The 13973-nt window shown below is 37.9% G+C and overlaps 1 protein-coding gene across 1 annotated transcript in view; it reads left to right on the top strand.

Moving 5' to 3' along the window:
• LOC139939295 (potassium voltage-gated channel subfamily KQT member 1-like) overlaps positions 1 to 13973 on the top strand; it is a 98877-nt gene that overhangs the window by 69469 nt on the left and 15435 nt on the right. Inside the window, exons 4-5 of the mRNA XM_071935056.1 lie at positions 11238 to 11316; positions 13128 to 13224. Of these exons, the coding sequence (XP_071791157.1) occupies positions 11238 to 11316; positions 13128 to 13224 (176 nt within the window). The remainder of the gene's footprint in view (positions 1 to 11237; positions 11317 to 13127; positions 13225 to 13973) is intronic.

The raw sequence follows: 13973 nt of genomic DNA, 5'->3' as shown, positions 1-13973 counted from the left end.
TGTCTCCATGATTTTTGGACAAAATCTTCCTGATTGCAAAATGAAAATGTTGTCAGCTCTGCTACAGAGGCATTGACCTCTGTTGCCCTGATATTGACCTTAGTGCTCTTTTTGATAAGTTTCCCATAGACTTATATGTTGTCCAATGGAAGTGCCCTTTGCAAAATAAAAATGGCATTGCCCACTCAAAGATGACACTACAGGGCTTGAAATCATAACAAATGAACCTCTTTGCAATTGATTTATTTTCTTTAAAAGATATATCTGTCTTCTGACATAAACTTTGGCACAGAACCAAAATTCACTGATACAAACTGACGCATCCTGAGATAGCGGGATAAATACCACCCAGCAGGCTGGGTTAGTCCCATCTCAAGTGATTCCAACATATCTTTTTATCTTATTCAAAGTAAACGAAGTAGCGTCGTTGGCAATCGCCAATGTCCCAAGGACAAATCCAGATGCAAAGACGCATAACTAGTCTGTTGGAGATTGCCCGACTCAAACCAAACATTTTGCTTCCCAGTGAAAAGAAAGTCAAAGTGTTTTATCTCAAGGGAGAAGCTGTTATATGTCAAGCAGAATAAATATTGCGGAACAGATTTGATTCAAGCACTGGAGGGGAAAATTGAGAACTAGTATGTCTTTTTTATGTGAGATTTTTAACAGCCAGTGACACTGCACCATCATTTACCCACTTACCGTGATTGCTGTTTGGAGAGTTAAACATAATGGGGTATTAATATTTATCATTATTAATGGTAATTAGATTTCTTGACTGGCTTAAGTTGATCCAACCTTGTGGTGCTTAACAGCATTAAAAGTACACAAACCTTTGTTGGCGTTCAACCCTCGAATTTATGGGGGGTTTTAAAACAGTTTTCGGGCTCACCAGGCCGGACGGCCACTTTAAAGTGAGGGCTACATTTAACTGATTTGGGCTATCAACCCAAATCAACTACCACCCGGGGCACCTTGCCACCTACCCCTGGGGATGAAACAGGGTTACCCCCTTCAGAGTCTGTTATCAGCCTGGTTGGTAGAGCAGAACGCACTACCTTCACAATTTTGTCTATGGTTAAAGACACTGGACACTATTGGTAATTGTCAAAGACCAGTCTTCTCTCTTGGTGTATCTCAACATATATGCATAAAATAACAAACCTGTGAAAGTTTGAGCTCAATTGGTCGACAAAGTTGCGAGATAATAATGAAATAATAAACACCCTTGTCACGAGAAGTTGTGTGCATTCAGATGGTTGATTTCGAGACCTCAAATTCTAAATTTGAGGTCTCGAAATCAAATTCGTGGAAAATTACTTCTTTCTCGAAAACTATGTCACTTCAGAGGGAGCCGTTTCTCACAATGTTTTATACCATCAACCTCTCCCCATTACTCGTCACCAAGTAAGGTTTTATGCAAATAATTGTTTTGAGTTATTACCAATAGTGTCCACTGCCTTTAAGTGCCTTTCTAAAGGGCACAAGTGTCATTACCGGGATTTGAACCCACACTCTGCTGCTGACAACACCAGAGTCTGGGTCCGTTGAATTACATCGCTAAGCCTCAGCACATCAAGCCCTGCAGTCTAACTGCCTGACCACACAGAGACATTTCAGAATTTAGAGGGGGTGAAATATATACATTTTATGAAGCACTCAGTTCATTAGGAACGAACTGCTCCCAGGTCTGTTCAATAAAGAAGAAGACATAATATATATATAATGGCAGTCTTTTAAAAAGTCAAAACCATGTTCACAAAGAAAACGTGCCATATTTATCATAATAACAAGAACTGCATTCTATCATTTGTTGTAATGGATTAATGGATCACTTTGGAGGATCCAATTCTAATACCTATCACGTCCGCCTCGTAACAGACAGCATGTGACATGAAATGACTTTGTCAGAGATGTAAAGCTGCTCATCCTTTCAATGCAAGTGCACAATTTTGTTAACAAATCACCAATTTATGATCGGCTGCTTTGTCAGTCTACGCTTTGAAGGGGCTGAGGTATTACACAAGTTTTCATCTCTAATCGTATCAGCAGGGTTTTTAAAGCTGTGAGGAACTAATACAGACCTGGAACTACCTTTGAGTTCACAGAGGTCAACATAAAATCTGTTGCCCTGCAGGGCCCAATTTCATGGCTCTGCTTCTGGCCGAATTCTGCGCTTTTGAACACGATTCCCCGCTTACGTGCAAGCGCCAAATTTTTGCGCTAGCCTTGTAAGCGTAGAATGCCTAGTAACGTGGAGTACGCACGCGCTGTCGCCGCTAACTTGTGAAATAGGCTTGCCGTAAGCACAGAACTCCCTGCTTCCGTAAGCGCCGATTCTGTGCTTACGGTAAGCAGAGCCATGAAATTGGGCCCTGGTATTGACCTTGGTGCCCCTGTCAGAAGTTCCGCATAGACTTTACAAAATGAAAATAGCCTTGCCCTCTCAGAGATGAGACTCCAGCAGCTGATTTCAGGAAACTCTGTCCTACCTTAGGATGGGTTCAAGTATTCTAACGTAAGGATACGGAACTTAACTCGTCCTAAGTCCTAAATCTTAGTTTGGAAGAGTTCGGTAAAATTGAAGGCTCGCCTGATCATAAAACAAGACATTTGTTAACTCTGAGCTCGTGTTTCTGATCAGCAGAGTGTGGGTTGGACTCCCGGTAGTGGCAGTTGTGACTTAAGCAAGACACTCTACTATAATTGTTTTGTCCTTCCGATGGGACATGGAGGCTTTGTTTCTGGTTAACTCAGCAAATTGCACCCTTGGTTACAAGTTTCCTTGGGCTTGTGAGCTACAAAGTGATTAAGTTAACGTACACGTATGAGGTATCCTTGGTTTCTTTAACAGAAGTAATTTAATAATATTAATAATAAAAACTTGTTCTGAGTTTGAATTTCCAATGACATTTGAAAGCTTGACAGTATAAGATGACACATAAGATAATTAAAAAATAATTACAAGAAAATGATCTTTTAAAAAGAAATAATGCTAAAATGTTAAATTTTCAATATATGTTTGTATTATGTCCATTGTTAAATGTATTTTTGGGGTGTTAATGTGCAGCGTTAAAATATAATTTTTAAAGGAAACAATTCATTCACAATTGTTTAAATACAAAGTACACAATACTTAATTAAATTTGTAAGTAAATGATACACTGCAACCTTCTGTCAATCAGTATTGTTTTAGCATATAATATACAAAAAATCTCCTCATCCAAAGCTATTCTCGTCCTGTATCCGGTTGTGGCCCCGATGGCTAAATCCTGCCCTCAAGGGATTTCCAGGAATTAAGTTGATCCCTACTGACTATCTTGACTGAGACAAAACCAAGCACTTTGAAATAATGAGCACGATTTTTCAGCATGTGGTCGTAACATCACAGTGTGAGTGTCTGAGCCTGTTAATGGATGCTTAATGCACACACACACACTCAGACACGCTGGTCATTACTTGTAAGGGCGACTATTCTTACATACGTCACTAATGGTGTACAAGCCCGATGCTTTACGGAGACAATTGCCCTCATTGCCACAGGCCGGTGTCTTGGTGCCTCAGGCCATTGTCTTGGTGTCCCTGGCAATTGTCTTGGTGCTCCTGGACCATTGTCTTGGTGGCCCTTTAAGGGTCCAATAAAAATTCACAATTTCCTTGAAGAGGTTCCCCTTGCCCTTTCAAGAGCTACTTCATTGCCTTGGTGCCCGTTAAATGTTCAAATAGTAACTTTACAACTTTTTCATAAAGGTGCCGTACCAAGGAGAGAATGCCTTTGTGACAATTAGCCTTGTTGCCCCTGGTCATTGCCTTGGTGCCCCTTGTAATGTTCTAATAAGAATTTGAAAATGCCTCGACGACCTTTAAAAAACAACGCATCATGCAGATATGTAACAAGAGGATGGCGGTTAAAAAGCAAATGTACTGCAGGGTCTTTTTGACATTTTAAAGACTGTCCAACTTCTCTGCAACGTCTGCTTTTGAAGATTAATCCCTGATTTGGGAAAGTACATTCAATTCTTACAGCTTAAAAAAATATAATGAAAAAAAAAGTTAATTTGACAGCCAGACAAACAGATGCGTATTTTTTATCTGTTCATTTAGATATCCTAAGCTTTGTAAAATGCTCTGATCTTTGTTGGGTGCTTTGAACATGTCTGTTTGTATGTTTGTAGTTACAATGGTGTGTTACCACAAACCATATATCATTGACTTTGGAAAGTACATTCATTCCTTACCAGTAGCATGAAAATAAAATGTAATTTGGCAGACAGACAGACAGATACATATTTCTGATCTGTTTTATTATGTATATGATAAGTGCAGACACGATAGGGACACTGCGTCTTGATCAAGTTTGGATATAGCGCGGTGTACATCCAGAGTATACAAACCTTAATGGATTCGCTCCATTTTGACAAACTTGATTGCCACGCAACACATCAGCTGACCCGTGAAGAATAACTCTGTTGTGTAGGACGGTGACACTTTTAGTGATCGGAGTAATTTTAAACTAGGTCAGCCTTGTCGTCTAGAGTAGATGGCGAACAATTTTTTGTGAAAGATAAATTGACAATTCATCATTCGCAGGTGCTTGGTATTTTTAGTGTAATGTAATTATTATTTTTTTATATGAAAAGTACATCTCTTTTTCCAGAGAAACCACTTCACAGTCTGTTTTTTTTTTTTTTTTTAATTATATTGACTGAGGATATTTGTTTGTGGAGCTAGAATGTTCAAAAGGTTTTAAGAACCATTAATGACAGAATGTTTGTTTATCATTGGTTGTTGACCAAGTATATTCATTCCAATCGTTTAGTTTTCAAGAAACACAACACAAAGGGATAGTACACTCATTGGTTTTGAAATAGTATACTCATTCCATTTTTTTTTTTTTTTAGGCTGTGGACACTATTGGTAGTTACTCAAAAATAATTATAATCATAAAACCTTTCTTGATTACGAGTAATGGGGAGAGGTTGATAGTATAAAATATTGTGAGAAACAGCTCCCTCTGAATGTCGTAGTTTTCGAGAAAGAAGGATGAATGCATTGTAATTTTCCATGAATTTGATCTCGGACCTCATATTTAGAATGAGAGGTCTCAAAATAAAGCATCTTAAAGCACACAACTTTGTGTGACCATGGTGCGACAAGGGTGTTTTTTTTTCTTTCATTAATATCTCGACCGTTTGAGCTCAAATTTTCACAGGTTGGTTGGTTTATGCATATGTTGAGATACACCAACTGTTAAGACTGGTCTTTGACAATTACCAATAGTGTCCAGTGTCTTAAAAGAAACCTATCTGAAAGGAATGGTACATCTGACTTTGGTTATTGGAAGAGTACATTCAACCATCCTCCAGTTTTCAGGAAATGTATCACATAGCAAGCACCCTTTCCTCAGGGTTTTTTTGCGAGCCACACTGATGTTAACTTATATCCTTGGTTAATTACTAGAAATGTTTAATAATAACAAGGTTTTCTAATCGGTTGTTTAGTTGAATACACAAGAGAATCTGATTGATCGAATCATGATTTCTGTTTGAGTTTGTGTAAACCCACCATATGTTTTACCAATTGACCTGTAACAAGTAAAACAAAGTCGCCCTCATTTTGATTCATCATGGTAGATTTAATCTCAGCCTGCAACAGTCAAGTTTATCAAACCATAACTGACTAAAGGCAAGTACATAAAAAACATAGCGCCAGCTGTGGTACATGGTGTATACATCAATGATAATGTCGTGACAGATTGTTTATTTTGCATTAGTTTAGTTGTTATCATAGTTGCATCTTTATCAGTTTTAACACCTTTATGTCAGCTGGACGTAGCGTGTTTTCTTTGCCCGCAGCAAAAGATGTTCCACCAAAGGAAAGGAATGTTTTAAAAATTCTTTCAGAAGTTTTGACATGGATGGTATGAGTGGATGATAAGAGTTGTGCTGGCAAAAAACAACTCCAGTTTTTTTAACTTGACTCAGGGAAAGTTCTGAGTATACAGTGCTAACACATCAGTGAATATGAGTTAAAACCAAAATTAATAGTCTTTATCCCCAATGCAAATTTACCATCTATTAAATCATTACTGTTCCTGCTTCCAAAACATAAGATCATCTAGCTACCGGGCAGTCTCGGTAGTCAAGTTGGTAAGACACTGCTCTAGAATTGCAAGGGTCGTGGTTTTGAATCCCACCCGAGTAATAAGCCTGTGATTTGTTTTCACCGAACTTCGGGAAGTCTGGAAGTACTGAGTTTACAGTGCTATATTTTTATTTATTTATTTATTTATTTTTTTATATTATATGCAAAATCAAAACAAAGCTAAGAGCCACTAAAAGGGCCTCAAGGAAGAAAACATAGACATGCAGAAACTCAGTGGAGCCAAAGGTAGGAATTGATATTCCTCTTAAGACATGGCTGTAACACACATCGGTGTAAAGGGTAAAAACCATAATTAATATTGATTCATATGAAAAAGAAAGAAATAAAGGAGCTGTTGCAAACTGCCATTGGTATGACATAGGTCTACGATACAACATCAAAACATTACAAGTGATCAACTTGGAAAAATTATTTCAAAATTTGTTTTTGAAGGTCATGTCTTTTTATCGGAATATTAAACATCTTCCTTGATTTTGTTAGGGTATTTATTGTAAGGGTAGTAGGATTTCTTCATATGGTAATATAAAAAAGTCCATTGTTATTATTTCTGTCAAGATTTTAAACTACCAAGTGCTGTTTGTAAAAGGTTATTCTTGCAACAGGTAATGCCAGCGTTCCGTTTTAAATCCGATAAAAGTCCTGGTCAGTGCTCCCAACAACCTTCTTGATAATAGTCCTCCAAATTGCTCGCAGCGATAACATCCATACTCTCCCGCTCTTGAACTTGTAACAGAGGGATCAGTTTGCAGCTTGAAACGTCCGCAACGTTAATATGTAAATTTGATTTTCTTTATCTGCACCGATAGCCGAGGCCTGTTGAGCAGATCACGCTTCGCAACGGCCCAGGGGCAATGCAAGACTATCCTGAGATCCTGTGTCGGCCAGATTAAGATACTGTCGAAATAGCTGCCGTCGTTTTGGGAATGTATGGATTGTGGATAAACTTTTCTGTCTCGCTTCAAATTAATACCGCCATTTCGTTATCAAATGTATCACTGTGAATTTTAGAATATTGAAATTAGGCCACCAGTATCTGTTTTTGTCATTTGACTGTATTTAACATATTGGCTTCTCCTTTTTTGGCAAGAGCTACCGAAACTGTCGCTTGATAAAAATTAAATTCCTAAGATGTTACAAGATTTAGCCGCAAGGAGTTGCTAAATTTCATTACCGCCAAAAATCAGTGTATCAAACCCTACGGGTGAAATACATGTAGAAGTGACGTCTTTTGCAACAATTGCTCTACCCGTTTGACACTTTTGAATGCACTTTCTTAAAGGGAAGGTTGTAGGTTTTGTAATCACTCTAAAACTTAATGGCATTAAAAACCTTTGGTAAGAAGCCTGCACCAGCATTTGATAGTATATAGGGCATTATGAGAATCATTTCAGTTTAAAGAAATGCGGTTATGTAGAAAGTTTTTATGCCCCAAAATTTGAATCTGAGTAACGCTTCTCAGATTGAGGATTCCTCTAGGGATTTTTCTTCCTGCGTAGAAATTCGCTTGGGTTTTTGGTCATACCTTAAAACCTTTTGAAACAAAAAATTTCAGATGTTTGTTTCATTGTGTTCATCTACATTTATATCAGTTTGAAACAATCAAACGCCTCCAAAAATCAAAGGTATACTTTTCCTTTAATTTGCATTTAGCCGCTTTCAGAAATTAATCATGTACATGGACCTCTGGGGGCTGGTACACGTCACGTTTGCCGGTGTGAAAAATAGTCTGCTCTTTGATTAGATTAACCTGGTTGGAATAGTGCCCCCAGCAGAGATATTAACGGAGAGGGTCCGGTGAGCTACTAAGTGGTCAAACCGGCCTGGTTGCCCCCTTTGAAGATTGAGAAATTTGCTGGGGGTGTAATTAAGGCCGAACGGAGAAGCATGTTCTTGTGATACATAGATGTCAAGATTTGTGTCTTGAATATGAAAACTTTATTGAAATAGATACTTAGAATAGAAACGGTATAGACTGTAGCCAATAACCCCTTTGTTGCTATGAAAGCGACCATATTGTAGGGCAGGCTGTATGTGCGTCTTATTGTGTTTCATCAGTGCAGCACGCAGCGTTCCTGGTTTGATTTGTATGGCACGTACACGCACACGCTCACAGACGCCATGTTGTATGTATTTGAGCTGAACGTCATATTCGATATGGTCTATTGGTTTGGTACTGTATTGGTTTGGTACTTCATTGGTACCGGCAACATATTATCTTTTGTTTCACCTGTTTAATATGGTCAATATATAATTTAGAAATAGACTTTTAATTCCATTAATTTGCATGACACAAGTTACTTTTTAATTCAGAGATTAGGAGTTTCATAAATATTTGTTTTTATTAAGAGGGAATTGAAAGCATTTTTGTTAATTATTCGTATACGTTTTAAGTTATTCATTACCACTTCTATAGCAGTGCTGTCCACTTAGCTTATTGTAATTGCTGTGTACCATAATCTAGTACCTAGTCTTCCATTTGACTTATATAGCTATTAATTATAACAGCTATGCACCACCTTATATCCCAATGTAGCGCTGTCAATTAAGCATAAGTGATATGTAGCCTAATATTTTTCCCAATCTTCAAATTGTCATATATAGCTATTAATTTTACCCCCCAAAATGCATACCCTTAGACAACAAATATCAAGTTTAATATTTTCACTTTGCGTTTTGCGAAGATTGGTTAAACAGGGGATCTTGTCCCTACCTCGTTGGTCAATACATACATGATGAACGTGCTCGGACCTCGTGCGACTTATTAGTCTAAGCTGACTGGTAACCAAAGCTGGGCGCCGTGATAATAAATGAGCGAATGTCCATCAGATGATGCTGTAATCTGATCGGGAAAAACCAGCTTTTGTTAGGAAGTCCGTCATCTCGGAAATATGATGCCAAACTAATATTGACTTTGTGCTTACAAGCATAAGGCAGTCACTAATTACGTAGAGTCAGACCAAGAGTTGAAACTGGGGTTGTTAACTCTGAAGATTTGGGTATTTTGTTTCAGTGTTACATCTAGGGACCAATTTCATAAAGCTGCTTACCAGAATAAGGTTACCAGCCAAAGTAACACATCACACAAATAATTTGTGACTGGTATCCTGCTTATTTTTGCTTAGCAGCAAATTGTTAAGTAATAATTTGTGCTTATAAGAGCTCAATGAAATTGGGCCCAGAGGGAAGGTCTTCATTTTACAGGTTGAAATTTGAATACTGTCTTGTACAACGACTTGCTTAGTCACATGTTTTTGCTTTAAAAATTAGCATTTCCCAGACTGTAGAAACAGTTCCTATGTCACATGATTTTGCATTGCGTTTGCACGATACAGTGAACATCGAATAACAATTCTGAATGAATGTGTATGGCACAATGGTACCTTTGCTCATCTGGAGGTTGCTACAAAAGCTTGCCCTGAACCGTTTGACAAATCAAGTGTCTCTATAGTCTGAGGAATTCAAATTTAACTTGTGGCCTGGCAAGTCAGACACTGTACCAGACATAATTCAAAATCTTACTCGCAAATTGCATATTGGATTTCCCCTTTAAAAGATTACTAGGTATCAAGTTCAATCCAGGATGTCAAACCTAAACCTCTTTCACACTGTTGAGAATTAACATTGGACGTGAGTTATTGTTGGCATAAGTGATTTGAACCACAGGTGTTGTGTTGTGAGTGAACACAGAGTTTGGTAAGAGCTCAGCAATTTGATTCGTTTTTTTAACGAAGAAGCATTCCTCTTTAGTAATGACGTCATTTGAAGACAACCATATTGAAGAAAAATTTTGCCGACCCCCTCTCTCTCTCTCTGCCTCCATGAACTGAGCCTGTCACCACACACAATGTTATGCTATATTATAATAAAAAAAGACTGCAAACTGCTTACTAACCAACAGGACCTATGGTATAAATGCAAACAATAGTTATGGCATGACGTTTTAACTTTTGGTAGATTTTTTTCAAAGGTGAAGAGAAAGACTCTGCTAGGGTTGAAATGTCAGGCGATTAAGTATATTTTTGCTAAATGTGTTTATATGGCACCTTATGTATGCTCCCTAAAGTGCCCTCACAACACTGTAAAACTTACACAATAAAATTTATTAAAACTTAAAAATTATAATAGATGTTAAATTTGCATCGGGGATAAAGAATATTAATTTTTGTTTTTACCCATACACCGATGTGTGTTAGCACTGTTTACTCAGTACTTTCCCGAGTCCTGTGAAAAAATATCACAGGCATGTTACTCGGGTGGGATTCGAACCCACGACCCTTGCAATTCTAGAGCAGTGTCTTACCAACTAGACTACCGAGGTTGCCCGGCAGCTAGAGGCAGTTCAAATCCTATGTTTTGGCAGCGGGTACCGCAACGATATAATAGATGTTAAATTTGCATCGGGGATAAAGAATACTTAAAAATTACTTAAACGTGTACAAATAGCAGCCAAGTAAATTACACACGTAATTAAACTAAAAGTAGGTTCAAAAGTAAGAAGAAAACTACACTTTATATAGAATTGACTCCTTCCATTACCCCCCCCCCCCCCCCCATCTCAACCAATTCACAGCAAGTCATCCACTACAACCCATGACTGTTTCGGTTCAATTTGCCATTGGTTAATCACTTGCCAATGACCGCAGCTGATATTGGTTGTTACTACCGCCAAAACACAAACAGGGTAGTGAGTCAAATCAAACACCACCCCTCCCCTGACCCTCCACTCCCCCTCCCCTGACCCTCCACTCCCCCTTCCCTCCCATCCCCCTCTCCTGACCCTCCCCTCCCCCTCCTTCACTGAAGTCAAAGCACCCTAGGCATGGATGAAAATATTATTGCTTTGAATTCGTTTTCTCTCTGACCGTGTAAATAAAATATATAATTGATTTATTCTTTGAATGTATAGAGCAATAATATGATAAGAAGCTTGGGAGAACTGAGGCAAATTAAATAATCGTCAGAGTACCCTCTTTTGTTTATCAATTTCGTTTCGATTTTCCCTTTTCAAATCCTTCATTTGAACGATAACCCAAGTATTTCTCGTCTTTCTTTCATTGTTTCCCCTTGTGCAGATTTTATTGTTGTTATAGCATCTGCCGCAGTGCTTTGTTTTGGTTCTGAAGGCCAGGTATTTGCTGCCTCTGCTATAAGGTGAGTTAAGGAACGGCATTATGTCGGACAATGACTTGAGCGGGATAAATGTTGTTGAAATGTTAAGAAGATTTTGGTGTTTAACAAGAAACATTGACTAGAGTGCGACTCAAACCATTAACTTTCGGATTACTGGGCCGGCGCTCTACCAACTGAACTATCTAACCCTAAATTGGTGGTCTCCCTGATTTGTCAACATCTTGTGGTTTATCTTGAAAAGTTGAGCAATTATTTTATGTCAAACAAAGAGCAATTTATATAATAAAGTTAGTAAGGTTTGTGGCCAAGAGCAATTTTTTATGGCGAAATTTAGACCTGCAACCTCTATATTAATGTGCCAACACTCAATCAACTGAGCTATCTATTCCTAATTTTGTTGGTCTCCAAAAGTTGTCAGTATCCTTGTTCTGGGCTGCCAGTCAGAAGCCATTCAACCTGTAATTGCTGTGAAGCCAGGGATCACTTCCAAATTTGTGAGACAACCTGGAAAGCGGAAAAAGAGGGATCGCCTTTAAAAGAGGATGCACCTTTTTATTTAAAATATTAAGTAATTTAACTACGAGAGAAACTGACTGGGTACATTTCTAAACAATTTTGGTTTAAAAAAAATCACATTTTTCTTTGTTCAACCCAAAATTATTTTAAAAGGTCATGTCAATTTTCCTTGTGGTTTATATTCGAAATAGAAAGAGCAATATTATCTCACTCTGTGGCCAGAGATAATTCAAGAACTTCTCTCAATCCGTAAAAGTGAAAGTAAAAGTCTCTTGATGTTATCCTGTCTACCCCAAGATATGTTAGTGACATACACCAGGGCAAGTTCTTAAAGCACAAGGATTCTCAGAATCTACTCCTTGGACAAGTTTTTTGATTAACTCAAAGTAATGTTCTGATTCCTATGTACTCTGCGGTAGTAGATAAACAGCAAGACAAGTTTTTATCAGAACTAGAACTCTAATCTACTCCTTGACAGTAGATAAAACACCAGACAGTTCTTAGAAGAACAACTTACACGCAGCAGAGTGGATACTATTACATGGTGTTACCGCAGACCAGGCCTGGCATTTTTTATACTCCAATCTAAAAGAAATTATTTTGTACTCCCAGAAAAATCTGCACAATTGTAATGCTTTTTGATTATTTCCTCCTCTTGTTTGCTGCTTTTTTAATTGATACAGTGCCTTTGGGGGGGGGGATTATTCCAAACACGAATGTAAGGCGCTTACCACTAAAAAATCCAATGGCCAAATATCATGCCTGTAGAAAAAAGAGTAAGTGAGAAAATTGATTCAAGATTTCTCATCAAACCCTCAAACTCACTCGAACATTCAACATCATACAGAGATAAGATTTATAGATTTGCTCTCCGGGGTTCAAGGATTTCATACAGTTATACTCTTGTGACAAAAAACCTTGGACAGGTAATAATAAATGATAAGTGTGATCACTCATACTCACTCTGTATTGAGTGAGGGTTGCATTGAAAGTTATTACGTAACATTTGGTGAGGATAAAAAACATTGGTTTTTATTTTGGTCTGAAACCTTACTGATTATGAAGTTCAGACAGTTTTCTTCCGAAATAAACAAAAACTGGTTGCTACAACCAAATTAAGGACACGCTTACACGCGGAAAGTTGTGTGTGGTTTTTCACTATTTTTTTTTCTCACAACGAAATATGCCCACAACATACCTTCATTCCCCATTTTGTAAAAGAGTTACAAATATTTTTTGTAAAGTTTTACTTGAGTTCACATTCGAATGAGAAACTTGATTTATTATGTTTTTTTCAATTTGTGATTTTTTTTCAGAGGTGTTCGTTGCCTTCAGATTCTCCGAATGCTCCATATGGACAGACAGGGAGGAACCTGGAAACTCTTGGGCTCTGTAGTTTTTATTCATAGACAGGTAAGCTTCCTTTACACTAGTACCACATGGTAACATGGGGTACCACAGAGTAACATAGAGTACAAAAGAGTTCCACAGAGTACCACAGAGTACTATAGAGTACTATAGATGCTACAGAATACCACAGAGTACCACAGAGTACTATAGAGTACTACAGAATACCACAAAGTACCACAGAATACTATAGAACACTACATACTACCACAGAGTACCACAGAGTACTACCGAATACCACAAAGTATCACAGAGTACTATAGAGCACTACATAATACCACAAAGTACTATAGAGTACTATAGAGTAGTACAGAATACCACAGAGTACCACAGAGTACTATAGAGCACTACAGAATACCACAGAGTACTATAGAGCACTACATAATATCACAGAGTACTATAGAGCACTACAAAATACCACAGAGTACTATAGAGCACTACAGAATACAACAGAGTACTATAGAGTACTACAGAATACCACAGAGTACAAGGTTCACAGAGTATAACAGAGTACAACAATGTACCACAATGTACCACAGAATACAACAATAATAAAAGTGACTTCTTAGAATAGCACTCAATTCTGTCACTCAGTGATGGTTATGCTCTGCAACATCATTTCCTCTGGTCAATAGGCCATTTGTTTAATTGCTTAAACCATCTCAGCTTCCTGGGAAGTATACAGCCTAGTGCGCTGCTGTTAGCGCACTAAGCTAAATCAATACAAGAACCATCTCTGCCCTCACAGGGAAAGT

This window comes from Asterias amurensis, chromosome 7 (genome assembly GCF_032118995.1).
Source record: "Asterias amurensis chromosome 7, ASM3211899v1".
NCBI classification, from domain to species: domain Eukaryota; kingdom Metazoa; phylum Echinodermata; class Asteroidea; order Forcipulatida; family Asteriidae; genus Asterias; species Asterias amurensis.
The sequence above is the reverse complement of the archived record's forward strand: the minus strand, read 5'-3'. Positions and strand labels throughout refer to the sequence as shown.